Source organism: Paramisgurnus dabryanus, chromosome 13 (assembly GCF_030506205.2).
Source record: "Paramisgurnus dabryanus chromosome 13, PD_genome_1.1, whole genome shotgun sequence".
NCBI classification, from domain to species: Eukaryota; Metazoa; Chordata; class Actinopteri; order Cypriniformes; family Cobitidae; genus Paramisgurnus; species Paramisgurnus dabryanus.
Genome location: NC_133349.1, coordinates 7,129,619 through 7,146,623, shown reverse-complemented (window position 1 = coordinate 7,146,623; position 17,005 = coordinate 7,129,619). Strand labels below are relative to the sequence as shown.

The following is a 17,005-nucleotide window of genomic DNA, read 5'->3' as shown; positions in this document are numbered from 1 at the left end:
TGAGTTGGACAGTAGGTGCTCTTTAAACTCCTTGATCACGCTCGCCCCAAAACCCAGGATAGAATTAGCTTCTCAATTGATTTTTAAAGACAGTAATGAGAATACAATAAATGCAAAGCTAATGTAAACTTTCGCTTAAGTTTCCTGTACTTGTTAAAATGCATTAAGAGTATGAAGCAATAAGAGCATAGGTTTACAGAGCAAACAAATGAAAAAGACGAGGTATTAAAATACATTTGCTTTTGAAGTCCACCCCTAGCCCAGCCAATAGAGTTAAACAAACATCTCATCTGCGGCATTGAAAACAAGTGAATTCTCTATTACCTATTGTGTATCCACGTTTCAGTTCGGTACACCGTGGACCACGGCGCTGGGAGTTGGTCGCGTTGTTCTCTTGCACCTCAGATGCTGTTGTCTTGGCAACGGGTGTTGAAGACCTGTTTAAGGACAGACTCGGGATGAGACGAGAGGGAAAACCTTGAGAGCCGATATCCACCGACCGGGACTTTTGCTTCAACCTGTGAGAAAGAAAAACAGAAAACATAAAGTGTGTCATCTTGACCTGAATGCGCTGTGTTTGTAAACTGACCAAATGCTCTTTGCACATACATCAAATACATTGCTTCAAATCTGCTTAATCCCGGCCTCAGGCCATTTAGAAATAATTTTTTTGTCAGAATCCAGTAAGGTTCTGATAAAAAAATTGCTCATTTACTGTACAAGAAAACATGTCAGACGCACTTAGATGGTTTTGCATCTGAACTCTTCATATGTTTTCATGTCACTTTACAAAATTTAAAACAGTAAGTTTCAATGACTTTTACAGCCAATTTGATTAAACAAAATATTGTATAATTTTTTTACAGTGATGCATAAGTTCTTTCATTGCTTCATCACCTTTTTTTTTCACTAGTAGCCACGCAATAACTTGATTTGACTTGATTTTTAAGGTTAGCTAGTTGTTTTATAGAAGTCATGCTTTCGTTGACAGCATGGTGTGGTTTAGCTGTAAAGCCTTTGAGTTTTCCCACATTCATAAAAATAAAGGTGTGTAAAAGCTTCTTCAAAATGAAGCCATAAGAGCAGAACAGGAATTTGTATCATTGCATGTTATAAAAAAAGGATCACCATGCCTGAACAGGCTTTATATCAGGAAATCTCTCTTACTTTTCAGCCTTATTTTGCTAGTAACACCAATATATTTCATGATCCAATCTATTCTTGATAAAATTAAGTACTTTATACGCTATTAAACATCCTGTTTCACTCAAAGTATGTCAGATTAATGAAGTAAGATACTTTCCCTAAAAGCCTGCAAATGTTATTTTGACCCATGTTCTGTGACACACACGACCTAAAACTCAATTTTTCATGATAATTAAAAGACTGGAAGCTTTTCTCCTTGATTGGTTAATGGATTGTAAATGTCTGCTCTTTTAATTCAAATGTATTTTGTGTTATCCATCAGCTCTATAGAATATACAGTAGATATTATCATCACTATGTTCCCTATAAATTAAACACATGACCTTACCTATTAAGCTACGGTACAGTAATATGTCCAGTAGCCTATACATTTTTATATATAAAGAAATAATACAGCAGTGAAGTAAATGGTATCGATTCTATGCCTTCAGGTTTTCAGCTATGAAACCTTTCTAGATTTAGCTACAACTGTAAAGCCCATGGGCAATTCCATGCATATGTCAACCTTATCATGAAAAGTAAGTTTTTACCCAAAGTTTTTACCATACTGATATCTTAACCCTCATGTGTTGTTGGGGATGTTTTCATCCACTACAGAGTTTTTTTTACTCTTAATTTGGCCGTAACTTTCTCTCTGTTTTAGCAAATTGAATGATTTTTGGTGACAAATCTTATATTTACATATATTTTAAGAAAATGCTTTGAAATTTTTTTTAAACTCAACGATATACCGTGGGCAAATTTACTACCCTTTCGTGTTGTTAGTGGATGAAAACATCCACTAAATTCAACGGCTGTAAAAATTTATCAGATGAATATTTTTTCCAAATTTTTTTTCATAAATCTGTTAATCAACCTCAGTACTGATCAAAACTACCAAATCTTCACAAAAATTCCATGATTTTAACCCTTTAATTGCCAAGTTTATAAGGTGTGTCACTGATTTGGGGAAAAAACACACACAAAATGACAGATTTTCAATATAAAAAGTGATTGTAAACTGGATTTTTGTTTACCTTTTTCAGAGTCTTGAAGATGTCTAAGATTGGTAAAAACATTGGCTTTGAAACATTTTTAGTTTTTGTGTAGCATCAGTTTTAATTTTTTTCTCCCTCATTTATTGTTAGTGGCTGTTTTTGCCCCATTGACTTCCATTATAACCACATTTTTTGATTGCAGAGCTATGACACCTTTTTATCATGCATTTTTTAATGTTGGATTTTTTTCCTTTTGCTAAGAGGTCAAATTTGTAATTTTTACAGTTTATCACCATGTGGCACTATTAACCCTTTAGTAGACCTGTGCAAAAACAAAGCTTAATTTCTGACTTGTACATTGAGTTATATGGAGTATAACTCCATAATAAAAGCATATTATTGTGTGTGTGCGTGTGTGTGTGTGTGTGTGTGTGTGTACCTGGTAATTATCACGTTGTGGGGACCAATTGTCCCCACAAAGATAGGAATACCAGTGTCTTTGTGACCTTGAGGAAACAAGTTTATAAATCAAACAAAATGATGTTTCCTGAAAATGTGAAGTAGGAGAAGGGTTTTTGTGATGGTTGGGGTTAGGGAAATTTTCTGTAAAAATCTTCTCTGCATCGGATTTATGAACATCATTTATTATGAACACAAAAACAACTTCAAATAAATTGAACAATGAAGCAAGAGTAGAGGATGGATGGAGAACTAAACAATCAAACTAACTTTTAGTGTGTATGTGTGCAGGGGGTGTGTTCAGTATTTCCAGCAGGACTTGCAGCATATCACTTGGTGCTCTCTGCAAGTGTGTCCACCACAACAGATGCAAGTGCTGACATGTTTGTTCTTTGCACCAATTGCATGTTCCCCTCTTCACTCCTGAGCTGCTGGTGTCTGTGGATTTGTGTCTGGAGAGACAGCTGCAGGAGACTGAATCTCTCTCACCAGTGCAGTAGCAACTGGTGTACAAGGGTGATGCTCTCTCCTCAATATTGCTGCAGAGATTTTCCCAGGTCTTCTAGGAAAGACTTCTCCTAAACAGCTTTTCACCTCCCTCGTGCATGAGTTGCTGCCCCTCCAGACAAACTTGCAGAGAGCACCACGTGATATGCTGCAAGTCCTGTTGGAATGACTAAACACTTATGTGTTCATAATAATGATGTTCATAAATCTAATGTCTAATGCAGAGAAGATTTTTACAGAATATCTTTTTTTCATGCACATACACACACATACGCACACATACGCACGCACACACACACACACACACACACACGCACGCACACACACACACACACACACACACACACACACACACACACACACACACACACACACACACACACACACACACACACACAAATATGCTTTTATTATGGAGTTATACTCCATAAAACACAATGTACAAGCCAGAAATTAAGCTTTGTTTTTGCACAGGGCTACTAAAGGGTTAATAGTGCCACATGGTGATCAACAGTAAAAATGACTAATTTGACCTCTTAGCAAAAGGAAAAAACAACAACATTCAAAAATGCATGATGAAAAGGTGTCATAGCTCTGCAATCAAAAAATGTGGTTATAATGGAAGTCAATGGGGCAAAAACAGCCAATAACAATAAATGAGGGAGAAAAAATTTTTAACTGATGCTGCACAAAAACTAAAAATGCTTCAAAGCCAATGTTTTTACCAATCTTTGGCATGCCCAAGACTGTGAAAAAGGTTTTAAAAAATCCAGTTTACAATCACATTTTATATTGAAAATCGGTCATTTTGTGTGTGTTTTTCCCCAAATCAGTGACACCACTTATAAACTTGGCAATTAAAGAGTTAAAATCATTGAATTTTTGTGAAGATTTGGTAGTTTTGATCAGTACTGAGGTTGATTAACAGATTTATGTAAAAAAATTTGGAAAAAATATTCATCCGATACATTTTTATAGCCGTTGAATTTAGTGGATGTTTTCATCCACTAACAACACGAAAGGGTAGTAAATTTGAACAATGCACAAGGGTTAAATGTCTATATTTGGTGGTTAAATACCCATCTCAATTTTTTAAATATTTTTCTCATAGTTAGGTAAGTGCAAATTACAGAAATGTCACATCAATAGCGTTTCTTCCTCATAAATGTGCATACAAAATTAAATGAAAAATATTATTTGTTCTATGAAGAGCCCCTTCTCCATTTGTTGACATTTTTCTTATGTCTGGACTCATTATCATCAGGAGTTTAGGAAAATATAAACAGATGGTTCAATATACTGGTAATAAATGCATTCTCTGAGAATTTATATTTTGTTATACATAGTTTTATTTATAATATTACAGTATTATTATATATAGTTTTGACTGCAAATATCACATCCATAACATTGGAATTGCTCTCCTTCAATATTCAGGAGTATCATTTCAGATTTGAAAAGAACTGATCAAATATAAAAACTGTACCTCTTCGCTCAGGGCAAATGTTATAAAACTTTCAAATGATTTACTTTACAGAGACATTACAGGTATCAAAAGTTCACAGGTTGATCTAATCTACAGGGTTCCCATACCTAAGTTAACTTCAAATTCAAAGACCTTTCAAGGACTTTCCAGATCCAATACCCTCAAATTGAAGGACTAAATGTGGGGACACATTACAAGTGAGAGCAAGGTAACATTGCATTACCTTCAAAGATACACTGTTACAGTTCCCTTTCAAGGGAACTTGCGCTGTGTCACTGCGGTGACATTTTGGGGACGCCTCCAAGGGTAAGTGCGTCTGAATGTGTATATCAAATTCAACCAATGGTAAGGCGTAAAGACAAAGACAGGGTGACGCGGGAGCCAGGAAGTATATCGCTATCTGAAATATTGCCAAAGACGACGTTACAGGGACGCAGGAAGTATGGCAAGGGAGACACAGCGTCTCATTCCCTTCTCAGGGAACAACAGTTGCATACGTAACCAGAGATGTTTTCATTTGTAAAACACAACTATGCAAAAAAAGCATTTTCAACATTTGCATACAGTATAAGCATTTAAAGTGAACAGTTTAGCACGTGTGTCTAAAAAGTCTAGAATTTTTATGATATTATCCTACACTACACAGGGAATAATATGGATTTTTTTCCAGAATAAAATAGATTCAAGCACTTTCAATGACCTGTATCTATGTATGTATATTTTCGTATGTAAACTTCGCAGGGCCTTGAATTTTTCCCCCAGATTCACAAACTTTCAAGGAATTAAAGGACCCCTGGAAACCCTGAATCTATAAGTAGGTCAAGCAGTTTTCTGTGCCTGATGTTTAAGAACAGCGCTGCTAGCTGGTCATAAGTTGAATAATGGTTATGTTAACCTTTGACCTTGAAACTTTTGGCTTTACTTAGGCCTAGTCCACACGGAAACAGATTTTTTCAATGTACAAGCATAACGTGGCTACTTACATGGCAATAGATCTGTTGAAACATTTCTGTAAGATATTGACTTCTCGTGCAAGAAATTATTCTTACAGACGATTAATGATTACTTTAGCTTTGTTGTACCTTCTGAATGCAACACTTTCTATACAGACAACAAGAAATTGTTTTCTGTGTGCCATCCAACAAAGATGTGCGTGTGGGCATGTCATTTATGCACCTGTCTAAACAAACAGTTCAGAAAAAAGCCTGAAGCAGCTCTGAGTACATGTTGATGGCAGACCCCAGGTGCAGTAACACACCACTCCCCCCAAACAACTCAACATTACATAATACACGCAATCTACCAGAAAACAAACACAAACACTGGCTGGCAAGATTACACGGTTAAGGACGCCCAACAAAATAAAACTAGTTTGCTCAAGTGTCCATGGGGGTCAATCTATGCAGTGCTCAAGGCAGCTACCTATGTAGGCAGCATTTGAATGCATCACTTGAATGTACCAATTTTACATGTTGGCAATTTTTGTGATGTGAATCTTACAAAAAGTACAATTATCTGAAAAGCATGAAAAAGCACCACCCCAACCCCAGTGTCCCTGATCATACAGGGCTCGAAAATGCGACTATTTTGGTCGCATATGCGACCGAAATTTAATCTGTGCGACCTTAAAATATATTTGGGAGCATTTGTGCGACTGCCCTTTTTGTTGTGTGGTGCGACTTGATTTAGATTGTGATGCTGCGTGCTGCTGTCCCAGGTTCAGTGTTCTCTCCAACGTTACATAACCAATCAAATTTCACCATTAAGTTCTTACGTTTTAATGAAGACCGCAGATTGGCTAATATGAGCGTCAGTCATTCCTTGTTGCCGTGCTACGTTGGTACGTGAAGCGCGAAAATGTGAAAGACGAACCACGAGCGTGACGAGAACGAGCCGATTACAGCCAATGTTACTACTGTAATTAATGACGACGATCCGGATTCAATTGCGACTCCACCACTGGAAAATAAGACTTGACGTTAAACCTTTCGGAGAGAGTGGTTTAAAGATTACGAGTGTCTCCGCTATGAGAATGGCTCGATGTAACTTACTGTGTTTACTGTAAATCCTGTAAAACGGCGTTGGTGGCGAAATCAAAACATTTTAAGCGCCGGACCTTGCTTAAACATGGCGAAAGTGCCAAAAACACAAGTAGTGTCATGATAAATGTGTTCATTATTGATGGAGACACCGACCTGTCTGTCAAAGAGTGTTTGATATGTGCGCATGCGCTGGTGAATGGACATCCGACAAACACCCTTGTGGTCCATGTTGATGTGGAACACGACAATGATGGTATGTTTTTATAGTATTTTTTAAAACATTGCCTATTTAGTAGTAATAGCATCCTGGTAATGCAGTTAAAATACCAATATATTAGCCTTCTATTTTAAGGTCAGTTTTGTAATGTCCCAGTTAATCAGTGTTTTACGTGTTTGCTAGATTTCCTATGGTAATCTTAATCATTTTACCTGTAATTGTTAAATTATTATTGCTATACTATTTCAACAGCATTTGGGTATTAATTTTGGAATCTATGCAGCAAAAAAATAAAATAAATAGAAGACCAAATTTTAAATGCTGGGTATGGTGGCGTTTTATTTTTAATAAAATAAATCTATTAACATATACATTGTAGTTTTGGTGCCTTTAAATTTTTGGATGGATGCGCCTAAATTTTTGCTGGTGCTCCTAACTCTTTAAAGTTGGGAGCACCAGTGCTACCAAATAAAAAAGTTAATTTTTAGCCCTGTCATACAAAAAAATTCAAGTGAGATTCAAGTGTACTAATTTCTATTTAGCCCTGCTTCAAAAAGATACAGTAGATATTGCCATGCAATTGTGCATGGCATGCTTCTTTTCCTAATGGTAGCCAAAGATATCTTCTTTACAAAATGTTTAAAGAATAAAACATTACATAAAGAATAAATAGTTGATAAAGGAATGTGTGTTGGGCATATCTTGTTGTGTTGACAGCTGGTTAGGATATAAACAATGGCTTACACTATACACGTAAGCTTGTTACATTCTTCACATTATCGTGTAATTCGTGTGAGGTGAAATGAGAAATCGTGCATGCTAAGCATTTATTAGGTTAACTCTGTGCTAGTCAGACTGGTGAACACTAATAAGCATTAAAGAAGTTTTTGTATAGACGTGGTTGCAGTAATAAGATTTGCAATACAAGGCGGCATCTAAATAATTGAAAATTGAAATTATTATTACGGCCAGGTGTGTAGTTATGCAACGTCCTCATTCAAAAAGGCTAGAATCAAATCTCATTGTGCACGAGTGGTCAGACACTCATTTCATTTATCCATTTAGACGGCACTGTTGTAATTGTGAATGCAAAATTGGCGCTTTTGAATTGGAAATGAGGGCGGCGTTGCAGGGGTCCATCTAAGGCCCCGCTTGCGGTCTGATGCGTGATGTGTATTAACTAGCTGGATCCTCCATACGGATGAGACGTGATGGCAATCATCACTGCTTTATCTATTATTCACAGCTGAGAGAGAGAGAGAGAGATGCCTGGCCACCTTCCAGCCTTCCTAACAGCAGATGTAAACAAAAGCACCAGTTTCCTTCGAAACAATAATAACCACCGCTGCCACGCCGCATGAGTTCTGCTCTGATTATGAGAACATATTCATGCTGAACCTGTATTTTAACCATCAGCCTCGGCCGTCGATGTTCAAGTGTTTATGTAAACAACATTCTCCTTCAATTAAGGGGAAGATTATGTGATTTAGAGATGCAGAGTCGCTGTTGAATCGGTACATAACATCTGCCGCAAAACAAAGCTTGGTGGTGTAGCTATAATTAGAAAATTAATTTGGTAAAGTCAGAATAATCAGATTTCGCTTCTTTCTTATGAGCTGCTGGGCAGACGTGAGAGGTCATGTAAGGTCACCTAAAAAAGATGTTATAGGACTGGGATCACATCAGAATTTATAATTGCTATATTTCAACATTGGTGGCACAGTGGCTCAGAGAGGCAAAAGTTTTGGATTGCAGTTTTAAATGGATAAAAGCGTCTGCCAAAATCTTTAATATCAGGGATGCACCGAAATTTTGGCTGCCGAGAATTGCAGTGAGACTCAAATCTGAGAAGAGGAGAGCCATTTATTTTCGTTTTATATTTTCGTCCATTTATCTTTCTGCCAATAATGCCATTTTCGGTCAAAAATATAAAACAAGAATAAATGGCGCTTCGCTTTGCTTCTCAGATTTGAGTCTCACTGCAGCGGTAATCACAGCGCTACATAGCAAAGTGTGACCATGACAGATGTGTGCAAATACTTAAAATGATAAACAGGTTCTGTGTGATGCCCAACTTCCCATGATTGCCATTTGATGTCTCTAGCTTAACATTGCATTCCCTTATTTACATAAAAAGCTGTTAAATTTGATTCTGTTGCATATTACCAAGAATATATAGTTTTGTTTCATTTTCATCAAATATTTGTGTTACTTTCAAATTAGTTTGATGATTTTATTGGTTTGCTGTCCAAGTCTGATTCATTAAATAATGAGATCTAATATTAATAGAATTAAACAAAAACGAAGAACACCTTTTGTTCGATTCATGTTTTTAAATTACCTTTGGTGTGTAAGTGTGTATTAGTACATGTTAATGATATGCAAAAGGTACAAACCCCAAAGTAAACGATGACGTGAGTTATCATCTCCAACGTAAATCTCTTTCCTTGGACTACAACAAACACACGGATTGTAGGAAACAGTTTACTTCCTGGGATTGGTGATAAAGACCGACATTATCATAGTTTATCCCGCTTGGACTGTAAGTTAACTCCTGTTAGTATTGCATTGTGACCGTGGCTATCATGTCTTGCCATATCCAAACATTCTTCTTGGATATGAAATTGTTTAACGCCAAAAGCTGCCGTGTTGGATAAACAAAACTGCTTCGGTGTGTTGCATATACAGTACGTCGTCATCGTCTTGCTGCCCCCTCCCCGTTCTGTAATTGGTTCCCTATTTCAGGGATTTTAAAATAGGTCCATGGTTTCCATGCTATAGACTTGCAGCGTGAATACATTTGAATAAACCCAGGCCAGCAAGTTCCCGCAATTTCCCAAGTTCCCGCAATTTCATCGCATAAATATCCCGCATATTCAATCAAATTTTTTAAGAAAACGTGCCACAAGATCAAGGATTTTTGCCCGCAGTAATCACAAAAAAAACCTCTGTTTTTCTGAAAGGACTGGATATAAGTATTTGATCCACATTTTTAGAAAGCACTACTATTTTTTGTAAGTGTAAAGCTTTTTCAAATAGCAGAAAAGCAATAAGTTACCCTTGAAACTATATTTTAAGTAAAAAAATACAGTAATGAGTTGTGGATGTTTGTTTTATAAATTTTTGCAATATTACTTGAAACTGTCTTTACTAAATGATAAAAGACTATTTATTAGGTGCACTGAAAGTAATAATATTAATATACGTCATCTGTGCACAAGGTAGGGCCTTAAAAACATCAGCCAATTGCTCATGCGGTCATCGCATCAGCGATTGGCGCTCTGGCTTGTCAATCACTGCCATTACGATCCTTGTGAGAGACGTGCGCGCTCCAGTAACTAAACAAAGGCGACGCATGCGCATAGTGCATGAAACGCCGTCTTAAGTTTCGGTTTGTTTTCATTGTCGATCCTGCTTTCCTCCTCGAATTTGCACCACGGTAGAGAAAAAACCCGAAGGAGGACGCAAAAGAAAGACTTGGGAATAGGAGAAAATTGTCAGAAGAACGTAATGTAACCAGAGTTGTTATTGGAGAAACATTTCAACGCTGGAGAGCAATGAAGGAACAGAGAGGTGTCAAGACAGACGCGCAGTTCACAAAAATTCTTCCCGACAGGTAACAGTGTTTATTCTTTCTTTGGGGAATAATTATTGTTGTACTGTTATTCAAGTATATTGACGTTGTTCTTGTACTGTCATTGTAAGGCAGTGACCAGTCTGCTACATGCTAGTTGAAATGGGAGCGTCGACAGATCTAACGTTTTAACGTCTTATGTGTTTATTATCATATCATTTCACATAATGAATCCACTGACGCGACACAGCGTATGACGGTGGTAAATATTCGTGCACGAGTTTTGGAAGGCGTTCCTTAGAAATGAGCTGTGAAGGAGGGAGGCTGTTCTTACGCATGCGCTCATTTAAAAAACTCGTTTTTGGATTCTCAGTCGCCGAAAAACATCCTCTTTTGCGCCTTTAAGGCAAAATCATTATAAAAATGGCATTTTACAATACTGTATTATAAAGGACTTATTTAGCTCTTCAGCTCACAGAATTGGTCTCCCCTATCTCATACTGGAGGATACAGAGTGAATCGGCACAAAAACAGGGTTCTGGGAAACCACAGAGAGATTAAATGCTTTGGCATGCGGTGGATGGCATCTGTAAGCGCGGTTGCTGTTTATCACGGCCAACAGAGTACAACAGGGACACAGCGGGGGTGGCTGAAGTACATCCATGTGTGCTATGAAGGATTCTTATCTTTGAGCTCATATGTATGGAGAGAAGAGAGAGTTGGCATTCTGTGCCCCTCATTATCTCGCCATATGTATATAGAGGCTCTTTGCCACACAAGAGATTACTCGACGCGGTCACATGATTTGGCGAACAAAACATAAACAACATAAATTTGGGCAAGGCCAGTGAAACTCACTCCTGATGTGCACTAGAAGATCTATAATAACATTCCTATTCATCTCGATGAAAGTTGCTTGGCTTAACTTTACCTTGGTGTACATGATTTGAAATCTGCTAGCTTTTCACGTCAACATTTATGGTATTAAGCTGTACTGTAACTCATGATGCTGATCAAAAAATCATGCACAGTCCCAAACTCTTAGCTAGTGACGTCAAAGGCAGCAGACAGGCGAAAAACAACTTATGTCCATTTCATTTAACAATTTTAATAGCCCTCTAAAAATGCTACTATTGTATAATGTTTGAATGCCCATCAATTTTTCAGATCTCAATATACTATGGATGGCTGACGTTAATACTGCGGTATATTTTTTGTAATGTTTCTCGAAGGCAAATATGACAGAGACCCCTGGGTGATATAAACATGACCTCAGTTCATGCAATGAAAGTAAATGAGATGAAAAGACAAGCTCCTTGGAGTCGATAGCTGTTTATAGTACGACTTATTAAAGAGTTATGAGACGCCAGCTTTGATTGTCCTTTGGATTTAAACGGTTTAATCGGGTCAGTGAAGGAGAGGAATACAATACAGCCAAAGATGAACACAAAATACACTCTCTTATTTACTAGGTTATGTATATATGGATAAATGTATGTAGATGTGTAACAATCACTGTGTTGAACCTCAGGAAAAAATCATGTTATTAAAAACAGAAAAAGGATCTTATGTGTGACATCTTGTATATTGTAATATCTTGAAATAAATTTTTCGTACATTTTGCATGTATGCATTTGCTAGACGCTTTCTTCCAAACCACTTTGAATGCATTCAAGCATAGGTTCATTTAAATCCACCAGCTGGGTTTGTCCATATTTTATAAAATCATCTGTTAAAACAACGCCGCATTTTTGTTGTGTACATCACGTGACCCTCATGATGGAGTGTGTAATCTTATAAACCCCCTTTACACACAGCGTTGATCCTAGAAAATTGCCACAGAGTGTCTTCTGTGTGAATGCAAACACGTCCTGGGATAGAAACCTACAGTAGTATCAATACCAAATGTATATATGTCTGTACCTACTGTAAATGGAACATATTTTGACCTTTATAAAGGGTAAAGCCCCAGTGACAGCTTGGGACCATTTTGACCATTTTTTTCTGACAGTGTGAATAACATTATCCAAAAATAGTACACAGTATGAGAGCCTGCATCCCACAATGCAATGCACTTAATCTTACATTTCCAGCGTGACAAATGAACCAGAAGAAATATCCAGTGGAATTTCTAACATCTATGTTTATTATTTGATCAAACTGCCAAATGTTACATTGGCTGTTTACATGCACCCATAAAACCATTTAAAATGTAATTACAGCAATACCGCAATTTACTTGGGACCGGTGTAAGCAGAAGACATACTGTGATTATGTTAATGTGATTATGCTCATAATTAGAGTAACCATAATCACAGTAAATATGAAGTGCTGCGGTTTTAAATACGCTGTACAGGAATGTATACCCAGAGCCGTAGCTCGGACCCTGCTAAATGTAGCATTAAAGGGATAGTTCACCCAAAAATGAACATTTTGTCATTATTTACCCCCCCCCCCTGATGGTAACCACAGACTTGACGTACCAATGGACTTCCATAGTAAGATAAACAAATACTATAGGGATCATTGGGTACCATTAACTGTGTGCTTAATATTTATCAAAATATTTTCTTTTGTTCAACAGAATAAAGAAACTCATACAGATTTAAAACAACTTGTTTTTCTCCCTTTTTCCCCAAAACGCAATAAACGGCAGTCCTCTTTGCCGAACGCAATAAATCCACTCAACAAATCACAGCGCACCATTTCACGCATTGTAAACAACAATGGTGGCGCATTGAATACACACAGAATCCTAGTTTTCTTTATCTACTTTGTACTTCGTGATCAACAAACAAACAAAAACAAAATAATACATTTCTTTTGGTGGTTTTCTGTGACGGGAAAGAAACATAAGCCATTGAAAACTCATAATTTACGCGAGAGGCACTCGGGCGAAGGAAAAATGCCGGCTGTTGCTTGTTCTCACCCGACAGCATCAAGCTTCTGTCATGCTGACACATGAAAAACTTATGGGGATCTTATGAAAAACTTTCCATTATTTTACTCGAAGTCAACGAAAATCAAGCAGGATCAAAATATTTTACAGCTGATCGCTGTCAAAAAAGTTCAGCGACGACGACCCAAGGACGACAGCAGCAATGACAAAGTAAGTGTTTTGATTAATGCCATTAATGTTTAGTTTTTAATCATTGTATACCACTAGTCAACTAAATGAATATAACATGGCAAAGATGAATGCACATTTATATATTAATTCAATAGATTTATATGCATTTTGCGGAAAGAATTATCAGTTTTTATAATAAAACTTTGAAATTTAATTTAAATTATGCTATGTGAAAGTTTGTAACAGAAAATAGTGGTTTTCATCTTGTCACCTTCTTGGTATAGAAAACACATTTTTACCGAAATTAGTCAAAATAGATTTATTACTGGTATGATTCTGGTAGAGTTTGATGAATTGTCATGTGCCTCTCGAACGGGACAGTTTAGGTTTTATCAGAGCATCACTGTAAATCAACAACAAACAAAGGTGCTGCTATTTGCAAAATATATTGATATCATTAAAACACGGCCTGGAGACAAGAGCTGATAGCAGAGGAGTTATGAAGAAACAAGAAAATCTGCCCGTTTTATTATACAGCACTTAATGTGACACTGGGGAATGAATCAGTGTGTATCTCTCAAACTGTGGGTTAGTGACAAATCCTATCTCTCTCTCTCTCTCTCTCTCTCTCACACACCACTAAGCCAGTTGCTAGTCACATTCTTGTCCTCCCTCTCTCTTATTGGTGGAGACGATGGGCACTGGGCAAATATGAGTGGATGAGAACATTGATGATTTCAGCAGAAAGCTGAGCAGGGAGCTGCTGAGGGGAGAGAAGAGACAGGAGACGAAATGAGAAGTAGTAGAGGAGGGCAGAAGAGAGGAGTTAAGAGCAGACAGAAAAGATGAAAGCAGAAGAGAGGACAGCAGAGGAGAGGTAAGAGAGGAGGTGTAATGAAATGAGAGAGGATCTGGAAGAGCAGAAGAAAGCAGACAAGAGAGGAGAGAAGAGGAACGAGAAGAAAAGGGAGGAGATGAATAGAGAGAATATAAGATAGGATGGGATGGAAGAGAAAAGTAGGGGAGGGAAAAAGAAAGAAAAAGAGAGAAGAGGAAAAATGGACAGCAGAAAAAGTGATGAATATGAGAGGATGGGAGGAGAGAGGAAATAGGAGAAAAGCAGAGGAGAGGAAAGAGATGAAGTGTGATGAAATAAGGATCTGGAAAAGCAGAAGAGAGCAGACAAGAGAGGAGAGAAGAGGAGGAGATGAATAGAGAGAATATGATACGATGGGATGGAAGAAGAGTAGAGAGAGAAAGAGAGAGAAGAGGGAAAAAAGGACAGCAGAAAAAGTGATGAATAGAAGAGGATGAGAGGAGAGATGAAATAGGAAAACAGCAGAGAAGAGGAAAAAGAGGAGGTGTGATGAAAAGAGGATCTGGAAAAGCAGAAGAGAGCAGACAAGCGAGGAGAGAAGAGGAGGAGATGAATAGAGAGAATATAATAGGATATGATGGGATGCAAGAGGAGAGGAGAGAGAGGAAAAAAGAGAAGCAGAAAAAAGTGATGAATAGGAGAGTATGGGAGGGAGAAGAAATAGGAAAACACCAGAGAAGAGAGGACAGCAGAGGAGAGGAAAGAGAGGAGGTGTGATGAAATAATGATCTGGAAAAGCAGAAGAGAGCAGACAAGAGAGGAGAGAAGAGGAAAGAGTAGAAAAGGGAGGAGATGAATAGAGAGAATAGGATAGGATAAGATGGGATGGGATGGAAGAGGAAAATAGGGGTGAGAGAGAAAGAGAGAAAGAGACAGAAGAGGAAAAAAGGACAGCAGAAAAAAAGTGATGAATAGGATAGGATCGGAGGAGAGAGGAAATAGGAGAACAGCAGATGAGAGGAAAGAGAGGAGGTGTGATGAAATGAAGATCTGGAAGAGCAAAAGCGAGCAGACAAGAGAAGAGAAAAGAGAAAAGAAGGGAGCAGATGAATAGAGATAATATGATAGGATACGATGGGATGGAAGAGGAGAGAGAGAAGAGGAAAAAATGACAGCAGAAAAAAATTATGAATAGGAGAGGATGGGAGGAGAGAAGAAATAGGAAAACAGCAGAGAAGAGGAAAGTGTGAAGAGAGGAGGTGTGATAAAATGAGGGTCTGGAAAAGCAGAAGAGAGCAGACAAGAGAGGAGAGAAGAGGAAAGAGAAGAAAATGGAAGAGATGAATAGAGAGAATAAAGATGGGATGGAATGGGAGGAGACTGAAGAGGAAAAGGAGGACAGCAGAAGAAAAGTGATGAATAGGAGAGGATTGGAGGAGAGGAAAAGAACAGCAGGGAAGAGAGGACAGCAGAGGATAGGAAAGAGAAGAGGTGTGATGAAATGAGAGAGGACCTGGAAGAGCAGAAGAAAGCAGAGAAGAGAAGAGAAGAGAAGAGAAGAGAAGAGAAGAGAAGAGAGAAGAGGAAAGACAGGACAGCAGAAAAAAGTGATGAATATGATAGGATGGAGGAAAAAGAGGAGTTGTGATGAAATGAGGATCTGGAAGAGCAGAAGCGAGCAGACAAGAGAGGAAAGAAGAGAAATAAGTAGAAAAGGAAGGATATGAATAGACAGAATAGGATAGGATAAGATGGGATGGAAGAGGAGAGAATGGGAGAGAGAGAACGAGAGAAGAGGAAAAAGAGGGCAGCAGAAGAAAAGTGATGAATAGGATAGGATGGAGGAAAGAGAGGAGGTGTGATTGAATGAGGACCTGGAAGAGCAGAAGAACGCAAACAAGAGAGGAGAGAAGAGGAAAGAGAAAAGAAGGGAGCAGATGAATAGAGAGAATATGATGATACGATGGGATGGAAGAGGAGAGGAGAGAGAAGAGAAAAATAGGACAACAGAAGGAAAGTGATGAATAGGATAGGATAAGAGGAGAGAGGAAATAGGAGAGAAGAAGAGAGATGATGAACAGAGAGGAGAGGATAGGATTAGCAAGGACAAGATTGGATAGAAATTGAAGACAAAAGGTAGAATAGCAGAAGAAAGGATATAAGAGTAGGACATAAGGGTGGACAGAACAGGAGAGAGAGGAGAGCAAATGAGAATAGCAATAAGCTGAAAGAAGAGGATCGGTGGGAAGAGTTTGAGAAGAGGAGTCTGATCCAGGAACAGGTTTGCCAGCAGCAGATACAGGTCAGACTCATTTGTTTGAATGGACGCTATAATGAGTCCAGGGTCACCAGCCCAGTTTGATTCAGGTGACCTTCAGATGTCACGATCAAGAACCACTACACACACACACACACACACACACACACACACACACACACACACACACACACACACACACACACACACAGCTGTCGACAAACAATAATATTTTATCACCACTGAAAATAATTTATACTCATCCCTCAGTTTATAAAAACACATACAAATCACTTCTAAACAGACAGACAGACAGACAGACAGACACAAAAAGGGTTTGTCTCCCTGCACTGTTCCCAGTTATACCCTCACAAGACATCTGCTCCCAAGGCA

General features: G+C 38.0%; 1 protein-coding gene across 2 annotated transcripts in view; it reads right to left on the bottom strand.

The window, feature by feature from the left end:
* The window catches only part of oxr1a (oxidation resistance 1a), a 195,605-nt gene that overhangs the window by 106,674 nt on the left and 71,926 nt on the right, over positions 1-17,005 (bottom strand). For both annotated transcript variants that reach the window (XM_065298715.2, XM_065298718.2), the window contains exon 3: positions 325-518. In XM_065298715.2, coding sequence (XP_065154787.1) covers positions 325-518 — 194 coding nt within the window. The remainder of the gene's footprint in view (positions 1-324; positions 519-17,005) is intronic.